Below are 21698 nucleotides of genomic sequence, written 5' to 3'. Positions count from 1 at the left end.
ATACTGAGTTACCCACCTCTTCAGCACTGCTCTCAGTTGTTGAGATGAATGAATAATAATTGAATGAATGAATTGAATTCAACTCAATTGAATGAGTTGAATGAATGAATAAAAGGTTTGCTGATTACATATTGGAACTTGGTCAAGGTTTCACCACACAACTTTGTAGAGGATTGGGTTTTTACAGTTTTGTCTTTTTAAAATGTTAGAATGCTGAAACTGTTATACTGAAATTGAAGGCTGAAAATGTGAGAATTCCTTTTTCTTCTGTGAAGAAACAACAGTGCACAAAAGACTGCAAAACTCTGTTCTAACACTGGTCTTGCGTCCAGTGACTGCACATGTCTGCATGCATGCTAAGTCGCTTCAGTCGTGTCTGACTCTTTGCTACCTTATTATGGACTGTAGCCTGCCAGGCTCCTCTGTCCATGGAATTCTCCAGGCAAGAATACTGGAGTGGGTAACCATTCCCTCCTTCAAGGGATCTTCCCAACCCAGGGATAAAACCCATGTCTCTTATGTCTCCTGCACTCACAGGTGGGTTCTTTACCACTGGCACCACCTGGGAAGCCCCTGCACATGTCTACCAAGGGCCAAAACAACAACAGTTCAAACATACGTTATTTCTTATGGATGCAGCACAAGCCTTGCTGGTCCTTAAGCCTGGTTGAGTGTAACTCATGGATTGAGGTGCCATCATGGAAGAGAGTCTCATTGGAATTGGAACCTGTGAATTCAAATGGAAGAAAAAACAAAGGAAAAACTTAATTACTATTTTATTACTCTGTGGTGTTGGAGAAGACCCTTGAGAATCCCTTGGACTACAAGAAAATCCAACCAGGCCATCCTAAAGGAAATCAGTCCTGAATGTTCATTGGAAGGACTGATGTTGAAGCTGAAACTCCAATACTTTGTCCACCTGATGCGTAGAACTGACTGATTTGAAAAGACCCTGATTCTGGGAAAGATTGAAGGCAGGAGGAGAAGGGGATGATACAGGATGAGATGGTTGGATGGCATCACCGACTCGAGGGACATGAGTTTGAGTAAACTCTGGGAGTTGGTGATGGACAGGGAGGCCTGGTGTGCTGCTATTCATGGGGTTGCAAAGAGTTGGACACGACTGAGAGATTGAACTGAACTAAAAACAATAGTACCAAGAGTACAAAAAACTGCTCTAGAGCAAATATTACATTTAAAGGATGTCCACTGAAAATGCTAAATGTTAGATATGAAGAAAAGAGAAAATGCCTCCATCCTTAAACATGAAAAGATGCCAGTTGAGTCGTGGCAGACCTTGGAGATAAACATGGATGGGGAACTAGAATTTCAAGTATTTTGCTCAGATGCTGACAGCGTTTTGTGCATTCAAAGACAATAAAATATCACTAGTTTACAAACCAAGTGCTCTGATGTTTCTAAAGAAGCAACAGATACTGGCACTGAAGAGGCTGTTGCAAAATCTCCAAGGAAGAAAAAGGAAAAAATGACACACAGCCATGAAGTAGAAGGGATGTGGTAACATGGGGATGCGGCGGGCGGGGGGTGGGGGAGGCAGAATCCTTACTGGAACAGGTTCAAGCGAGAAGGAGAGAAAAAACCCAACAAACTAGTGAATATAACAAAACAGAAGCAGACTCACAGATACAGAGAACAAACCAGTGGCTACCAGTGTGGAGAGGGACCTGGGGAAGGGCAAGATAGGGGTAGAGGATTAAGAGGTACAAACTACTATGTATAATATACATAAGCTACAAGGATATATTGTAAACCACAGTGGATATAGCCAATATTTTATAATAATTGCAGAGTATCACCTTTCAAATGGTGAATGACCATATTGTACATCTGGAACTTGTATAATAATGTACATCAACTATATTTCAATTTTAAAAAAAACTTCAAAAATAAGTTGGACAGAGAAAGACAGATATCATATGTGATCACTTATGTGTGGGATCTAAAAATATGATACAAATGGACTTATTTACAAAACAGAAACAGACTCACAGACTTAGAGAAGGAGCTTATGGTTGCTGGAGGAGGGGTGGATTGGGGGAAGGATACTTAGGGAGTTTGGGATGGTCATGTACACACTGCTGTATTTAAAATAGATACCAAAAAGGACCTACTGTATAGCACAGGGAACTGTGCTCAGTGTTATGTAACAACCTAACTGAGAAAAGAGTCTAAAAAGGAATGGATATATGTATATGTATAACAGATTCCCTTTGCTATAGACCAGAAACTAACACAACATTGTAAGTCAACTATATTCCAATAAAAATTTTGATTTAAATTTCAAAAAAAGAACAAAAGGAAAAGAAAAGAAGTAGTTACATAGCATATTTGAGAACTCTTTTAAGGAATTTTTCAGTAAAGGTATAATTTTTCAGTAAAGGTATAAAATATACCACTAAATCGTAATATATTCCTATGTGAAATATCATTGAGCCTTTATATATATATATATAGTTAATATGTACCAATCTATAAAACATATCTCAAAACATAAATGCAGATCTCAAAAACATAAATACAAAATAATACCAATTATAATCAATTTTCTAAAATCACATAGAAGAGTACTACATATTTTTCCTTAGTAAAAGAATGAAAATGTTCTGAAAGGTTATACAGAAAATTAACCATAGTCATTGTCTCTGGAGTGGTGGAGGGTGATTGGGAAAAGGGATGAGCCAAGGAGAGTTTGGTCTTATTTGTAAAATTTCATTAAAAAATGATCTGGAAAAATTATGACTTAATGTTAACATTTAGTAATTTAGAATGTTGAAGCATGGATGCTTGTTATCCTCTATACTTTCCCACATTTTAAACATTGTTCCAAACTGATACCAACAGTAAAAGCATGAGCGAATTGGTTGTGAGGTTGTGTGGGCTAAGGGACTTCAGAGTTTCCATTACTTGTATTCACTTCAGTTCAGTTCAGTCGCTCAGTCGTGTCCGACTCTTTGCAACCCCATGGAGTGCAGCACACCATGCTTCCCTGTCCATCACCAACTTCCAGAGTTTACTCAAATTCAGGTCCATTAAGTTGGTGATGCCATCCAACCATCTCATCCTCTGTCGTCCCCTTCTCCTCCTACCTTCAATCTTTCCCAGCATCACGGTCTTTTCACATGAGTCAGTTCTTCACATCAGGTGGCCAAATGTTGGTGTTTCAACTTTAACATCAGTCCTTCCAATGAATATTCAGGACTGATTTCCCTTAGGATGGACTAAGGGACTCTCAAGAGTCTTCTCCAACACCACAGTTTAAAAGCATCAATTCTTCAGCACTCAGCTATCTTTATAGTCCCACTCTCACATCCATACATGACTACTGGAAAAACCATACCTTTGACTAGACGGACCTTTGTCAGCAAAATAATGTCTCTGCTTTTTAATATGCTATCTAGGTTGGTCATAGCTTTTCTTCCAAGGAGCAAGTGTCTTTTAATTTCAAGGCTGCAGTCATCATCTGCATTGATTTTGGATCCCAAGAAAATAAAAACTGTCACTGTTTCCATTGTTTCCCCATCTATTTGCCATGAAGTGATGGGACCAGATGCCATGATCTTAGTTTTTTCAACGTTGAGTTTTAAACTAACTTTTTCACTCTGCTCTTTCACTTTCATCAAGAGGCTCTTTAGTTCCTATTCACTTTCTTCCATAAGGGTGGTGTCATCTGCATGTCTGAGGTTATTGATATTTCTCCCTGCGATCTTGATTCCAGCTTGTGCTTCATCCAGCCTGGCATTTCACATGATGTACTCTGCATATAAGTTAAATAAGCCGGGTGACAATATACAGCCTTGATGGACTCCTTTCCCAATTTGGAACCAGTCTGTTGTTCCACGTCTGGTTTTAACTGTTGCTTCTTGAGCTGCATACAGATTTCTCAGGAGGCAGGTAAGGTGATCTGGTATTCCCATCTCTTTAACAATTTCCCACAGTTTGTTGTGATCTACACAAAGGCTTTGGCGTAATCAATAAAGCAGAAGTAGATCTTTTTCTGGTATTCTCTTGCTTTTTATATGATCCATCGGATGTTGGCAATTTGGCCTCTTGTTCCTCTGCCTTTTCTAAATCCAGTTTGAACATCTGGAAGTTCACAGTTCACATACTGTTGAAGCCTGGCTTGGAGAATTTTGAGCATTACTTTGCTAGCATATGAGATGAGTGCAATTGTGCGGTATTTTAAACATTTCTTGGCATTGTCCTTCTTTGGGATTGGAATGAAAATTGACCTTTTCCAGTCCTGTGGCCACTGCTGAGTTTTCCAAACTTGGTCCCATCACTTCATGGCAAGTAGATGGTGAAAGAATGGAAACAGTGATAGATTTTATTTTCTTGGGCTCCAAAATCACTGCAGATGGTGACCGCAGCCATGAAATTAAAAGACGCTTGCTCCTTGGAAGAAAACCTATGACCAACCTAGACAGCATATTAAAAAGCAGAGACATTACTTTGCCGACAAAGGTACATATAGTCAAAGCTATGTTTTTTCCAGTAGTCTTTCATGTATGGATGTGAGAGTTGGACTATAAAGAAAGCTGAGCACTGAAGAACTGATGCTTTTGAACCGTGGTGTTGTAGAAGACTCTTCAGCGTCCCTTGGACTGTAAGGAGATCAAATCAGTTCATCCTAAAGGAAATCAGTCCTGAATATTCTTTGGAAGCACTGATGCTGAAGCTGAAACTCCAATACTGTGGCCACCTGATGCAAAGAACTGACTCATTGGGAAAGACTCTGATGCTGGGAAGATTGAAGGCAGGAGGAGAAGGGGACGACAGAGGATGATATGGTTGGATGGCATCACCAACTTAATGGACATGAATTTCATTAAACTCTGGGAGCTGGTGATGGACAGGGAAGCCTGGCTACTGCAGTCCATGGGGTTTCAAAGAGTCTGACAGAACTGAGCGACTGTGAACTGAACATAATACTTACTGATTGAAAGAAGGTCACAAAAGTATATGTACAGTATGATTCAATTTATATAAAGTTTAAAATTGGAAAAACCAACAACAAAAAAGAACTAAGGTGACAATATGAAAGTGAAAGTGTTGCTCAGTCATGTCCCACTCTTTGGGACCCCATGGACTGTAGCCCACCAGGCTCCTCTGTCTATGGGATTCGCCAGGCAAGAATACTCGAGTGGGTAGCCATTCCCTTCCCCAGGGGATCTCCTGACACAGGGATCAAACCCGTGTGTGGTCTGAGTCACCAGAGAAGCCCAAACTTAAAAAAAAAAAATAAAAAATAAAAAAAGAGCCGAATATATGAGCGAGAGGAACTTTCTTCTCCATTAGGTGGAGCTGTGGCTTCGTGAACCGGGTGACAGAAAATATTTTTCAATTCTCTCTCTGTCCTACCATTAGTTGGAAACATGTTTCAATCACAGAGATAGAGAAGCTTGGGGAAGCTAGTTATGAACTCCTGGGTTCATCAGCCCCCTTCCCACTCCTGTACGTGAGTGAATAGGCTCTTAATGAACACACCAAAGACTTTGATTACTAAGCCCCCGGAGAGACCAAAGCCCAGGTCCCAGGTTGATTGCTGAATGGAGTACATGCAGGACAGACAGGAACAGCAGAACAAAGGCTATAGAAACTGAGCTGCCACTGGGACCACAGGTCAGAGAAGCGGGCTGGAAGGTGTAGCGTAAACTGAACCAGGTCAGTGTCTGCTAAAGCACAGATATCAACATTCTCCATAATTTGGCCAGACCTAGGGTCTTTTAAATTAACAGTCAAAACATCCAGGATACATGTATACCCATGGCTGATTCATGTCAATGTATGGCAAAAATGACTACAATCTTGTAAAGTAATTAGCGTCCAATTAAAATAAATTTTAAAAAGTAATTTAAAAATCCAGGATAAAATCCCAAATTAGTTGGCACATGAAGAACCATGAAAATCTCAACTTCCGTGGGAAAAAACCATTAACAGTCATGACATAGATGATGGAATTACCTGACAAAGACTTTTAAAGTGGCTAGTACACAAATGCTTGCATGAGTAATCATGACCACTTGAAACAAAAGTTAAAATAGAAAGCATCAGCCAAGAAATAGAAGATTCAGAGAAAGGCCAAATAGAACCTTCAGAACTGAAAAATATAATTAACTGGAATAAAAATACCCAATGGAATGACTAATTATCAGAAGGGAGATGAAAAAGGAAAGATTCAGTGAAACTTTAGATGGATGAATACAAATCACTCATTCTGCAAGACAGAAAGAAAGAGAGAGATTTAAAGAACCAAACAGAGCCTCAAGGACCAGCTGGGACAACATCTAAAGCTCTAATATTTGTGTTATTAGAGTCTCGGAAAGGGAAGAGAATCAGTGCAGTAATAATGGCAGGAAATGTTCGAAGTTTGAGAGAAGACAAAACCAAAGACTCAAGTTGCATGAACCTGAACAGAATACCCTGCCCTGCATATCCATGCCAAGGCAAAAATCATAATCAAACTTCTCAAAATGAAACAGCAAAATTTTTGAAAAAAATGATGCAACAGCTATGATTCTGATGACTATGTATTTTTCATCAGAATCACAGGGGCTATTAATATCTTAATGAACATAAATTTGGCCCACATCATGTTGCTTCTTCATTTTGTGACTTTTTTTCACCCTCGAAACCCCAAACTTTCTTGCTAAACTCTTCCTAGGTGCATAGCCACACATTTGCTCAGTACATTTCAAAATTACTTCTTCCAAAATCCTATCAAAATTCTCGTTTCTAAATGCAGCTCTGCTGCATGCAAGGAGAACAAAGTTACTATGTACTCAGAGTGAATGTGCAGTTGGTTATATCATTGGAGCAATTAAGTTTTAAAGCAAAATTGTGCAAAAATAGCAGGTGCACATCATTTAAGTCCTTGGGGCCAGATGTGTTTTGGAGTTCAGAATGTTTTACACATAGAACATGTTAGTAACACCCCACAGGGACTGAAATAGCACCCTGTAATGAAACACACTAATATTTATTTTTGTACCAAAATGCAAATGCCAAATTCACGTATGAATATTTACACTTAGTAACATAAATAATGACTGTAGCCTCATTATAGTTCAAGTACACTTCTGTGACCAAAAGTGTTTGCTGCAAACTTAACAAATCTTGTTTCCTGGAGTTGTTTGAATTTTATATTTGCAGATAATTTATTGGGGACCCATATTTCAACCTTCAACTTATCAGCAGCTCCTATCAATCCTATCTGCAGTCGAGCTTCTCGAAATTCTTTCTTTAGATCTACTGCCAACATTCTAGCATTCTAGACCAGATCATTCTAGATTCTGGCCTGGATGACTTGAAAAGACTTCTAATTGACTTCGCTGATCTGTGTCTTATTTTCCTACTAATCATCTTCCACTCTCCTCCCAGACTAGTCTTTCAAAACTGTAAAAAGGACTGTGTGGTAGCTTTGGTTCCCCACTGCTTATATAACAAAGCCTAAATTCCTATACAAGTTCCTACAAGATCCAGTATTTCTTTAAGCTCGAGCTTTATTTCTTGTTGCACCCATCATCCACGACAGTATGGCCATGCTAAACTACTCCGAGTTCCCAGAATAACCCACCAAGTTTCCATTTGCCAACCAGTTACTATCAATCCACCTCATCTCCTTTTCCCTTATGTTCAGATTCTTTATCAAAGTAACCCACACACCCTGTAAAGTGTTCATTCCACTTGGAATAGTCAATGCCTCTAATTGATGACATGTCTATCTACCCTTGCAGCCTCTGTATCTTGACCTGCCAGCCCACTGCCTAAATGCCTGATAGATGCTCAAGAAATGTGGAGCAAAGCTGGGGAACTCTGTAGCTCTCTCCCCATCATGGAATCCACTCTTCCACAAAGAGAGGAAGAGTGAGCTCAACCTGTCTATAGCAAATGTTAGCAAAATACACAGATGGGATGGGGTGGGAGGTGGGAGGGGGGTTCAGGATGGGGAACACATATACACCCATGGCTGATTCATGTCAAAGTATGGCATTTAATAAAGTCTTTAAAAAAAAAAACTGATGAAAAAGAAAACATTTCTAGGAGCGCCAGTCCAGTGGTTAGGACTCAGTGCTTTCACTGCTGAGGGCCCAGGTTCAATCCCTGGGTGGGGAAATAAGATCCCAAAAGCCATGCAACGTGAGCAAATAAAAAAAAAAGGAGAGAGAGAGAGAGAAGACATTTCTTGCTCGACTTACTTCCCTGATACAAATGTATATGCCACATGTATATATCAAAAAAGAAAGAAGGTAATAATACATCACAAACGTTACCATGTAGGAGATGGAAGGAATAGAAACTGGGTCCCAGATGGTTGATATGCAGGTGCAGTTACTCAACTGCCAGTTCATTTCACTGGTCATTTCCATCTCTGAGGGTTGATACCACTTCACGTCAGATCTAAAGGGCAATTGATAAATCAGCTCACATTGGGAGATGACAAGTCTACCATGTAAACATCTAGTCAGGACATAGCCTTCGAGACAATGTTTATGCTAATCAATAGGTAAGAGATAATAAGAAGGAACCAGTAAAAAAGCTAAAAAATAAAAGACCGTGGCTATTTTCTACATGAAATTAAGGTATCATTACAAAGCTACATATTTCAGCTTAGTTTTTATTTTATTTTATTCTATTTATGTTTTAAAATTTTATTTCTGTCGCTAAGTCATGTCCAACTCCTCCATGGACTGCCATATACCAGACTTCCCTATCCTTCAGTCTCTCCTGGAATTCGCTCAAACTCATGTCCATTGAGTCAGCAATACCATCCAGCCATCTCATCCTTTGTCATCCTCTTCTCCTCCTGCCCTCAATCTTTCCCAGCATCAGGGTCTTTCCCAACGAGTTGGCTCTTTGTACCAGGTGCCAAAGTATTAGAGCTGTGTAACCTTGACTAAACAACTTAAACTCTTTCCTTATTTATAAAATTAGGATAAACTATGGTTCATAGAATTAGAGTTATTAAGAGAATAAATAATGTAATGTGTACTATTTTGTATAAATAAGAGAATAAATACAACTAAAATGAAACAAACTCTTATTGAACTCTTACTAGGCTCTGTGTTAAGTGTTTTCACAATCTTAAATATTTAATTTTCATAATAACTATGTGAAGTAGGTATCATAAAGTCTCATTTTATGGATGAGGAGACAGACTCTCAGAGAGGGCAAATACCTTGCTCAAAGTCTTACAGTCAATTAGTGCCAAGCCTAGAAGCCCATATTCTGTATCACTGGTAAAGGTTATTATCCCTGTTTTTGTCATCTATTTCAACTCCTCTACCAAATTATGTAATAATCTATTCTCCATACACTTTAGTTATAAATCTAAGACATGTTTCTTATCTCTACAAGCTCATCTTTATTCTGTATTCATCATTTGACTTTTTAAAATTTAATTTTTATCCAAGTGATCCAGAGTTTAAAAAACCAAATAGTGCTAAAAGACCTAAAACCAAAAACACCAGTCATCACAAAAGCAGCTACTTTTTTCCTTATGGTATTTAATTCCATAATCCTAAAGAAGACGTTTATGCTACCATGTCTTCCCCTCTCACCCCGCTGTATCTTCACAATACAGGCCCCAACTCTACAGCAAGACTGCCTGGGTTCAAATTCCATTTCAGTCATTTCATATCTGTACGTTGGAGAAGTTACAGAATCTGTGTATCTCAGTTTCTGCATATGTTAAATGTGGATTCATTGCATTCATTCTACAAATACCCATTCAATATCTAGTAGGTGCCAGGCAGCATCCTTAGTGTCTGAAATATATAAAGCAGATGGAACTATTTGCTTTCATGGAGCTTATAATCGAGTGGAAATAATAACTTTCCCAAGTAGAAAGATTGAGTCATCATGTGTAAAATACTTAGCATGAACAGTATCTGGCTCAGAGGAAACAAATGTTAGCACCAAATAATATGTCATTTTGATTTTTTCCTGGAGACCTGTCTACATCCTTCTGTTCCATTCCAAATTGGCTTCTGTACAAGTAAATACAACCCTTGGACTTCCACTGTTATACTGGGAATTCCCTCCACCTCTTTAAGTAGGGCTCTCTGTTTCCCTGAAACCCATGTGTTCCTCTTTCTTAATTTAAGAAAACCACTGTTTGGTTGGAGCACACACTGTGGGATCTTTCTGAGCAAAGGTGCTTGGTAGGCAATTCTTTTTTTATAACTTTGGGGTGTCTGAATCTATCCCTTACATTTCTTTGAGAGCTTGATCCCCCTTATTTCCTCACCTCTGATAGTAATTATTATCAACTCTACCTCCAAAACATGTCCCAGGGGCGTCCACTTTCCATTATACCCCCTGCACGACCACCATTCCAGACAGAGTATTTCATATTCACACTCAAAGAAGCAGCAGAAATTGTGGAATTTTAAAATATATTCCTGGATTTTATTTGTGAATATTTTATGTACAATTCTGATATCTATAATTAATAAGCGAGCTTAGTCAGCAGTTTCCGTTCTTTGCTCTATCTTTATGGGCTTTCATATCAAAGTTACAGACTTCCCTGGTGGCTCAGATGTTAAAGAATCCACCTGCAATGCAGGTAAACCTGAGTTCAATCCCTGGGTCAGGACGATCCCCTGGCAGAGGAAATGGCAACCCACTCCAGTATTCTGGCCTGGAGAATCCTACGGACAGAGGAGCCTGGCAGGCTACAGTCCATGGGGCTGCAAAGAGTCAGACATGACTCAGCAGCTAATACATTAAACTTATGTCATTTTCTAGACTGTATTGTAGATCGTCCCTCTTTTCAATAGCCTGGAATTGAAATTGTCTACTCTTTAAGGATAGATAAAGCTCAACTTCATGTGACAATGGGCCTATGCATGTTTCTGCTTATTCTTGGATGAATTCTGTCATTATATTTAATTTGGAAAACCATCAATTTCCTTTAGATTTTCAAATATGTTGTTACCAAACAGTTGCACAAACTATTGATGTATAATTGTTTTAATCTCTCCTACATCTGTGGTTTTATCAGCCCTCTTATTCCTCATCTTGCATACATTCTCCTTTCGGCTTAATCAGAGGATCTTATTTTATTGGACTTTAAATCAATGTTTCACAGATCACCAGCCCAGGAGGGATGCATGAGACAAGTGCTCCGGCCTGGTGCACTGGGAAGAGCCAGAGGAATCGGGTGGAGAGGGAGGTGGGAGAGGGGATCGGGATTGGGAATACATGTAAATCCATGGCTGATTCATATCAATGTATAACAAAACCCACTGGAAAAAAAAATAATAATAATAATAAATCAATGTTTCAGATTTATTGTTCTTGCAATTTTATTAATTTAAGCTTTTATCTTTATAAATTTTATCTTCCTATTTTTTATTAATTTAGATGATTTTTCTTAAGATAAAACTAAGTTCTTATTAATTTATCTTTTTTAACAATGATGATTTTTTTTCCTGTTCAGCTTTCACATTGCCCCATTAACTCTGATATGAAGTTCTCTTTCTCATGACCTCCAGAACTAGACAGCGTATTAAAAGGCGGAAACATAACTTTGCCAACAAAGGTCCATATACTCAAAGCAATGGTTTTTCCCAGGAGTTGTGTATGGATGTGAGAGCTGGACCATAAAAAAGGCTGAGCGCTGAAGAATTGATGCTTTCAAACGGTGGTGCTGGAGAAGACTCTTGAGAGTCCCTTAGACTGGAGATAGATCAAACCAGTTCATCCTAAAGGAAATGAACCCTGAATACTCACTGGAAGGACTGATGCTAAAGTTGAAGCTCCAATACTTTGGCCACCTGATGTGAAGAGCTGACTCAGAAAAGATGCTGATGCTGGGAAAGACTGAAGGTGGGAGGAGAAGGGGGCAACAGAGGATGAGACGGTTGGATGGCATCACCGACTCAATGACATGAGTTTGAGCAAACTCCAGGAGATAGTGAAGGACAGGGAAGTCTGGCATGCTACAGTCCATGGGGTTGCAAAGAGTTGACACGACTTAGCGACTGAATGACAAAGATACTTGGTAACTTCCCTTTCGATTTCCTGTTTGGCAAAAGGATTGTGTTCTATGCTTAGTTGCTCAGTCATGTCTGACTCTTTTCGACCTGTGGACTATAGCCCACCAGGCTCCTCTGTCCATGGGGATTCTTCAGGCCAGAATACTGGAGTGGGTTGCCATGCCCTCCTCCGGGGGATCTTCCCAACCCAGGGATCGAACCCAGGTCTCCCACATTGCAGACTGCAGGCGGATTCTTTACCATCTGAGTCACCAAGGAAGCCCAATGTATCCTGCAATTCGCATTAATTCTTGCAAAAGAATTACTGATTAATTCAGATTTTCATGGTCAACTTTTCATTAATTAGTTATAATTTTATTGGATTATGATAAAATGTAGCCCATAAAATTCTTTTTTTTTTTTTTAAAGATTTTCTTTGGGATTCCTTGGAAGAAAATGAACATTGTGTGTGTGTGTGTGTGTGTGTGTGTGTGTGTGTGTGTGCACATGTGCACTTAAGTTTCTTATTTATTTATTAGGTATTTATTAGGTATTTAAATTCAGATATGTCCTTATGTTTTGTCTACAAGATTTGTCCAACAATGAAAGAAGTCATTGAAACTACCCATTAGAACTGTACTTTTCAAGCTCCCATGCATTTCCAATAGCTTTTGCTTTAAGTATTAAGTTTTGTCCATACACTACTAAGACTGTTATATCTCCTGAAATAGTGTCTTATTCTGTTGAGTGCTTTTAACCTTACATTCTACACCATTTCTTGTTAATATTATCAGTTCGGCCTTCCTTTGATTTCCATTTGCCTATTTTTTTTTTGTTTGCTTTTTATGGCAATTTTTGGCAAAAAATGTAGGGAATCACTCACTGAAGTAACTCTAATTACCTTACAATGCTGAGGAGCTCCAACTGGCAGTTTTATTGTCTTTGTTTAATAAAGTAAAAAAAAATAAGTATCATTCATTTACTACAGTTTCTACCATAAAGTAAGAAAATAACCAAGAATACAAAGAACTACGAAGAACGCCAATATTTAAAACATGCTTAGCCAAAGAAAAGCCTTCAGACAAACCATGAAGGGTTAAATCAAAGTAAAAAATAACCTTTTTTTTCTAGGTGCTATGCTCATCAGTCCCTTCCTCTAACATGTATTTATTGGCTGTCTTTTTTTAAAATAACTCACCTGTTAGCTGCGCTTTCTCCAAAGTTAAGATCTGTTTTATAAAACAAACACAAATTTCACATTATTTTAATGTAAATACTCCTATTAAAATGCATATAAATATATATACAAAATATTAGTTTAAAAATAGATGCTTACTTGCTACAAGGCTAACAACTGAACCGTCCAGGTCACTTGCTAGGACTTTTTCATTTTGCCGTCTGGCTTCAACACGTTTGCGGGCTTGTGAAGGCAATGTTGGTTATAATATAGCAGAGAAAAGAATCTGAAAATAAGAATCAGACGAAAACCTAAACCAAATTTCCATCAATACAATAATGATATATCTATATCTATACCTTCCCATTCGGAGAAGGCAATGGCAACCCACTCTAGTACTCTTGCCTGGAAAATCCCATGGGCGGAGGAGCCTGGTAGGCTGCAGTCCATGGGGTCGCCAAGAGTCAGATACGAATGAGCGACTTCACTTTCACTTTTCACTTTCATGCATTGGAGAAGGAAATGGCAACCCACTCCAGTGTTCTTGCCTGGAAAATCCCGGGGACGGAGAAGCCTGGTGGGCTGCCATCTATAGGGTCGCACAGAGTCGGACATGACTGAAGCAACTTAGCAGCAGCAGCATACCTTCCCATTACAAAGTAACAGGACTTTAAATTATTAGGCTAATTAGTATAAATAAGGTCATTTAAAATTATTTGTTAAATCTAAATTGAGCACTTGTTATGTGCTAGACACTGTACTAGGTGCTAAAGATACAGCTGTGAATAAAGAAGATAAAAATCTCTGCCTTCATTTAGCTTACGTTCCGTTGGAGACCAACAATAACCAAGATGAAGTACATAACATGTTAAAGTGCAAGTCACTCAGTCGTGTCTGACTCTTAGTGACCCCATGGACTGACTATACAGTCCATAGAATTATCCAGGCTAGAATACTGGAGTGGGTAGCTGTTCCCTTCTCCAGGGGATCTTCCCAATCCAGGGAACGAACCCGGGTCTCCTGGATTGCAGGCAGGTTCATTACCAGCTGAGCCACCAGGGAAGCCCAAGAACACTGGAGTGGGTAGCCTACCCTTTCTCCAGGGGATCTTTCCAACCCAGGAATCAAACTGGGGTCTCCTGCATTGCAGGCAGTTTCTTTACCAGCTAAGCTAGCAGGGAAGCCCACATAACATGTTAGATGGTAAAAAGTGCTAAGGAAAAAATAGCAGGGAAAGGAATATGATATGTTGGTGAGAATTTAATTTTTATTTAATTTTATTTATTTAATTATAAATTTAATTTAATTTAATATAAATATTTAATTTAAATAATAATTAAATTATTAAATGTTAAATATTAATAATAATTATTTAAATATTAATTAAATTAATGTTAAATATTAAATAATATTAAATATAAACATAAATGTTTGATTTTAATATAAATTAATTTAATATAAATTAATAAATTTATTTGATTTTAATTTAATTTTTATTTAAAATTTAAATTTTAGACAGGAATGGCTCACAGAGAAGATGACTTTTACATAAAGACCTGAAGCTTGTAAAGAGTGACCCATGTGGATCCACCAGAAGGAACAGCATGAACAGCTCTGAAAAAACACTGTGATTGGTGTATTTGATGAACAGTGACTCCAGTGTATCTGGAGTCAAAGTGGTCAGAGTCGGAAGGCGATGAAGGGGTTTGTAAGGAATTGGTCTTCACTCTGAGGCTACCATCTCTGAGATGGGAAAGTCACTGGAGGGATTTGAACAGACATAATCTCTCTGACTACAAGGAGATCCAACCAGTCCATCTTAAAGGAGATCAGTCCTGGGTTTTCATTGGAAGGACTGATGCTGAAGCTGAAACTCCAATGCTTTGGCCACCTGATGCAAAAAGCTGACTCATTTAAAAAGACCCTGATGTTAGGAAAGATTGAAGGCAGGAGGAGAAGGGGACAACAGAGGATGAGATGGTTAGATGGCCTCACCAAGTCAATGGACATGAGTTTGAGTAAACTCCAGGAGTTGGTGATGGACAAAGAAGCCTGGAGTGCTGCAGTTCATGGGGTCACAAAGAGTCGGACATGACTGAGCGACTGAACTAAACTGAACTGAATCTCTCTGACCTGTATTTTAATGGGATCATTCTGATTGGTATGTAAAGAATGGACTGCAGAGAGCAAGGGTAGAAGCAGAAAGCCCTTGCAGTAGTGTAGGTGATGGTAACTCTGACTACAATGGTAGCACCAGAGATAGTAACACATGGTCAGCTTTTACATATGTTTTGAAGGTAAAGTCAAAATGTTCCCTCATGTATTGGATGTGGGTGTGTGACAGAAAGAAAGGAATCAAGATGACTCCAAGCCTAAGTTGCATTGGTCCTAGTCACATGCTTCCTAGAAGAAATGAGTCGCTATTTGCCATTAACTTGACATGGGGGAAAACCATGGATAAAGGAGGCTTGGGGTCAAGGGTCAAAAGCTTAGTTTTGGACACATGGAGTTTGGGAACCCTACTAGATGTTCAAGTGCTACCACAGAATGGACACTTGGATATACAAACCTGGAGTTCAGGAGCAGTGGCTGCAGCTGGGAGTTCTTATCATGTAAATAGTATTTAAGGCCATTGGCTTGGATGAGGTCATCTAGTATTTTTATTTCACAGTGACTGAAGAGGAAAAGTAGTTTCAGCTGGCCACAGGGTTTTCAACACAACTGGCTCAAGCAACGAGCATTAGGCAACCAAGGCTAAGTGCTCAAGACAGCATGGGCAGAGATCACCAGAAGCCAGTTTTGGGCTGTTGGTACTCAGGCAGACATTACTTTGCAGACAAAGGTCCATCTAGTCAAAGCTATGGTTTTTTTCAGTAGTCATGTATGGATGTGAGAGTTGGACCATAAAGAAAGCTGAGCACAGAAGAATTGATGCTTTTGAACTGTGGTGTTGGAGAAGACTCTTGAGAGTCCTTTGGACTGCAAGGAGATCCAACCAGTCCATCCTAAAGGAGATCAGTCCTGAATATTCATTGGAAGGACTGATGTTGAAGCTGAAACTCCAATACTTTGGCCACTTGATGGGGAGAACTGACTCATTTGAAAAGACCCTGATGCTGGGAAAGATTGAAGGCAGGAGGAGAAGGGGATGATAGAGGATAAGATGGTTGGATGGCATCACCAACTCAATGGACATGAGTTTGAGCAAGCTCCGGGAGTTGGTGATGGACAGGGAGGCCTGGCATGCTGCAGTCCATGGGGTCTCAAAGAGTCAGCCATGACTGAGTGACTAACAGTTTTATGTTTAAACTTCTTAAAAGCACTAATGATTCCCAAACCACAGGGCCTCAGAAAAGTCCTTCTTTTGGAAATGGAGCAAATGTTTACTATATGTATAGTGTTACTCAAAGGACTTACGTTCATCACAGTTTTGGTCAAAGTCACCCATTGAAAATGCAGAAAGTGTGTCCATTGAGAAAATATATACAAAAGAAAAATAAAAAACATTGTTTAAAATAGACACAGTTTAAGTCTTCAAGTTAAATTAAGAGCAAGCAAATTTTAATACATATAAACCCCATGAGGGTATAGTTCATAACTACAGGAATTTTTGTCTAGCATAGAGGGACAAGTAATATCACTGAAATACAATCAGCCATTAAAAAAGAAACAGGATATGGCTGATCATGTGCAGTTATGTACCAGAAAGTGTACAACAACCAGCTCTCTAGGAAAATGCCTGTTTTGTAACGTCTGTCCATTTATTTCTGTGGTATAAATGCTTCCATCACAGCTGATTTCAAGTTACCACTATGTCATTAACTAGCTTCCAGATTTCCCGAGACAATAGCAGTTGGGCTCCTGTGAGATGGTCTGAGTTGTATCTTGCATACTCACTGAGTATAAGGCTAACTAACCTTTGGACTTCCCTGGTAAGCAAAACTTGCTCCATGTACAGACATCACACTTGATTTATGTATGTATCATGTGTTTACTTTTTAACACTTACCTTCTAAGTAGTATTTGCAGGTACAAAATTCAGAAATTACAAAAAGGGATACAGTGAAGACTCGCCCACCCATCCCTTTCCATTTTATTCACTTCTCAGATATCCTTCCAGAAATGTTCTTTAAGAAATTAAAGAAATATATATGCTTTCTTTTTTGTTTTTAAAAAGAATAAGCAGTAGCATACTATACACTGTTTCCCACCTTGCTCATTTTCTATTGAACAATAGAAAATACATGCATTTTACAATACATGTTGGAGGTCATTCCATTCCAGGGCCCCTTATAGAGGGTCATTTTGTTATTACAATATTGTAAGGTATATCCTTGTTTATATGACATTTCACAACTATGAATATATATGGGATAACTTCCTAGAAATGAAGTTGCTAGGTCAAAGATTGCTTTAGGAAGAGGCAGCAGATATAGTAAGTGGTTAGGGAATTAAAGAATTAAATATTCTAATCCTGCCCTCAACTATCACTGACATAATCATAAAACAGAGTCATATCACCTGAAAACCAGACTTTGCTTGCTGAGTTTGTCACAAACGGATTGTTTGGTATGGAGGGAATCAATGCACGCTGCATGCTAAAGAGATCACAGGAAAAATGAGTCATGCTAGGCAATCAAGAGAGATACAAATATCCTACCTGGCTGAGCCTGCATTTCTTTCATTTATTCATCTATCCACCCATCGATCTATCCATCTTATTATATACTAACTACATACCCACCTATGATAAAGAGAAAATTAATAGTCAACAGACTGGTCTAGTAGAGGTTGATACTATAAATCAAATATAATTAACATAACCTTAAAAAGTGGACTGAATGAATAATATATGACCCTGATAGAAATCTTGAACAATGCTGAAAAGGACAAAACAGGAAGCTAAAATCAACCATAATTATTCTACTCAGAAATAGCTAATGTGAATATTTTTAAGTGATGCACCTCAAAGTTTATATTATTCAATTTGTATGTATGTAGACGAGTACATGTATGTTTGTGGATAAACAGTTTGCCATACCATTATATAATCATCCACAACAGTTAATTCTCCCTAGCAGAGTCCCTAAGGTAAGAAATCAAATTCTTCACAGAGAGGTTCTTCTAGGGCCAACTTATGACTTTGAGAATCACTCAGTATAAGAAAAGATGTTAGGTGGGAGGGGGGATCGGGATGGGGAATACGTGTAAATCTATGGCTGATTCATATCAATGTATGACAAAACCCACTGAAATGTTGTGAAGTAATTAGCCTCCAACTAATAAAAAATAAAAAAAAAGAAAAGAAAAGATGTTCCTCTGGGAAGCAAATGACACTGTGAAGAGTATGGAATCCCACAAAAGACTGAAAACCTCTATTCCATATTATCATTAAAAATGGCTGTATACTATTTCACCATATTTAAAGCCCAAAATTTCTTTAGTCAATCAGATGTTGCTAAACTGAGACAAATTATTTAGATGAAAACAAAATTTATCTATGTTATAAGATTTATCAACTTACCCATAAGGAGGCATAATATCATGTTTGTCCTCCAGAGAAGCCAAATGCTGTTTTAGTGCTTCAAGTAAACTGTAGGGTGCCTAAAAATAATTAGGAAAAAGTTGTTTTTTGATAGTTATTAGCAAAATCAGACTCTCCTATATCATGAAAAGGTTCTGAAAAACAATTAGGACACCTGTCCTGCAAATGATTAAAGTAAAATCATTGCTACAAGTAAATTCATTCTTAAAAGTAGCATCTTGGTATGAAATCAGATTTTCAGACTATGCTTTTACATACCTTTTTAAAGAAAGAACAAAAAAGTCTCTTAAGATGATCAAACAGCTGCTAAAATATGTCTTCTTTGGAAAAGACACTGGGCTTGAAATTCTTCATTACTTATGGTTCTTTCATGAGTCACTAGATTATTAGATAAATTTCAGTAAAACATTAAGCCTAGTGGTGAAGAAGGAGAGGAGGTGAGAAGAAAACAGAGAGACAGAGAAAGAAACACAGCAGGGAACAGAGAAGCTCATTCATGGTCTCCAGTCTCCCCTGGAATGTCACCTCTTCAACCAGGATTTCCTTGGGTGTCCTAGAGAAAACAGTACCTACCAACAATCTCTTTACCATCACCACCTTTTCTTTTTCTTCATGGCAATTATCATCCTTGAAATTATAGGTTTCATTCTGTGTATGTTTATTGCCTGTCTCCGTGCAGTAAAATATAAAACTCTAAGGGACTGATGTTGAAGCTGAAACTCCAATACTTTGGCCACCTGATGCGAAGAGATGACTCATTGGAAAAGACCCTGATGCTGGGAAAGATTAAAGGCGGGAGGAGAAGGGGGCGACAGAGGATGAGATGGTTGGATGGCATCACTGACTCGATGGACATGAGTTTGAGTAAATTCCGGGAGTTGGTGATGGACAGGGAGGCCTGGCATGCGGCAGTCCACGGGGTCACAAAGAGTCAGACATGACTGAGTGACTGAACCGAACTGAAAAAGACAGCAATTTTGTCTGTCTGTTCACTGATGAATCTCAGTGTTTGGCATACAGTAACTGCTTAATTGGTATTTGCCAAATGAATGTGGATGCACCCTTTCATTTTCCACTCCAATTAAAGATGGGAGAAGTGTGCTTCTTACATAAGGTCAATTCCCAACCAGGGTTCTGTGTGTCCCAGCATGTCTCCCCTGATCCAACCGTTCACTCCTCAAGAAGAGTTTGTTAATAAACTACTAGACACCAGGCACAAGGAATACAGCAGGCCTCACGACCTGGGGTGTGGGAGAGGAGAGATATCAAATAATCAAAGAAACAAATGTCAAATGAAAGCTGTGAAAAGTACTATGAAAGAGAGGTACATGATACTTGGTGTTTAGGTGAATCTGATCAAGTGAGGCATGGCAGAGAAGCAAGCTGAACAACATAACAGCTGAGCTGAGAGCTGAGAGAGAAAAGTAGCATGGTATGAAATGAATGAGCATGACAAGCGGGCATACGGCACAAGCCACAAATAAAGGTGAACTACGTTGCCAGGGCAGGGAGAGCCAAGGGAGTGTGGAGGAGATGAAACTGGGAGGGTTTTCGATGGTGCAAGACCTTAAACTCATGTCAACATTGTGGCGTTTGGACATTAACTTGAAAACTGTTGTTGTTTTTCAGTTACCAAGTCGGGTCCAACTCTTGGAGACCCCATGGACTGCAGCTATGTCAGGCTTCCTTGTCACTTACCATCTCCCAGAGTTTGCCCAAGTTCATGTCCATTGTACTGGTGATGCCATCCAGCCATCTCATCCTCTGTTGCCCTCTTCTCTGCCTGCCCTCAATCTTTCCCAGCATCTGGGTCTTTTCCAATGATCCAGCTATTTGCATCAGGCGGCCAAAGTATTGGAGCTTCAGCTTCAGTATCAGTCCTTCCAATGAGTATTCAGGGTTGATTTCCTTTAAGACTGACTGGTTTGAAACATGTATATTAACAAATATGAACCAGATCGCCAGTCCAGGTTTGATGCATGAGACAAGTGCTCAGGGCTGGTGCACTAGGATGACCCAGAGGGATGGGATGGGGAGGGAGGTGGGAGGGAGTGTCAGGATGGGGAACACATGTAAATCCATGGCTGATTCATATCAATGTATGGCAAAAACCACTACAATATTGTAAAAAAAAACAACACCAAAAAAATAAAAGAAAAAAGAAAAAAAAAAGATTGACTGGTTTGATCTCCTTGCAGTCCAAGAGACTCTCAAGAGTGTTCTCCAGCATCACAGTTCAAAAGCATCAATTCTTCTGCACTCTGCCTTCTTTAAGGTCCAGTTCTCACAACCGTACATGATTACTGGGAAGACCATGGCCTTAACTATTTGGACCTTTGTCAGCAAAGTTATGTCTTTGGTTATTAACACATTGTCTAGGCTTAAAACTAAATATTAAAATAATTAAGATCATGGCATCCAGCCCCATCACTTCATGGCAAATAGAAGAGGAAAAGGCGGAAATAGTGACAGATTTCCTATTCTTGGTCTCTAAAATCACTGCCCCCCCAAAAAAATAAATGAATAAATAAAATCACTGCCCAACTTCCATATGTTCAAGCTGGAGTTTGAAAAGGCAGAGGAACCAGAGATCAAATTGCCAACACCTGCTGGATCATCAAAAAAGCAAGAGAGTTCCAGAGAAACATCTACTTCTGCTTTATTGATTATGCCAAAGCCTCTGACTGTGTGGATCTCAACAAACTGTGGAAAATTCTTCAAGAGATGGGAATACCAGACCACCTGACCTGCCTCTTGAGAAACCTGCATGCAGGTCAAGAAGCAACAGTTAGAACCGGACATGGAACAATGGACTGGTTCCAAAGTGGGAAAGGAGTACATCAAGGCTGTATATTGTCACCCTGCTTATTTAACATATTCAGAGTACATCATGTGAAAGGCTGGGCTGGATGAAGTACAAGCGGGAATCAAGATTGCCAGGAGAAATATCAATGACCTCAGATATGCAGATGACACC

At 39.0% G+C, this 21698-nt stretch overlaps 1 protein-coding gene across 1 annotated transcript in view; it reads right to left on the bottom strand.

Moving 5' to 3' along the window:
• LOC122435799 overlaps positions 1–21698 on the bottom strand; it is a 42391-nt gene that overhangs the window by 4652 nt on the left and 16041 nt on the right. The window contains exons 10-15 of the mRNA XM_043459872.1: positions 18701–18780; positions 17698–17774; positions 13336–13419; positions 13198–13228; positions 8292–8418; positions 620–727 (exon numbers count right to left, since the gene is read on the bottom strand). Coding sequence (XP_043315807.1) covers positions 620–727; positions 8292–8418; positions 13198–13228; positions 13336–13419; positions 17698–17774; positions 18701–18780 — 507 coding nt within the window. The remainder of the gene's footprint in view (positions 1–619; positions 728–8291; positions 8419–13197; positions 13229–13335; positions 13420–17697; positions 17775–18700; positions 18781–21698) is intronic.

The sequence above is a fragment of the Cervus canadensis genome, chromosome X, assembly GCF_019320065.1.
Source record: "Cervus canadensis isolate Bull #8, Minnesota chromosome X, ASM1932006v1, whole genome shotgun sequence".
NCBI lineage: Eukaryota > Metazoa > Chordata > Mammalia > Artiodactyla > Cervidae > Cervus > Cervus canadensis.
This window is presented reverse-complemented; position numbering and strand designations above follow the sequence as displayed.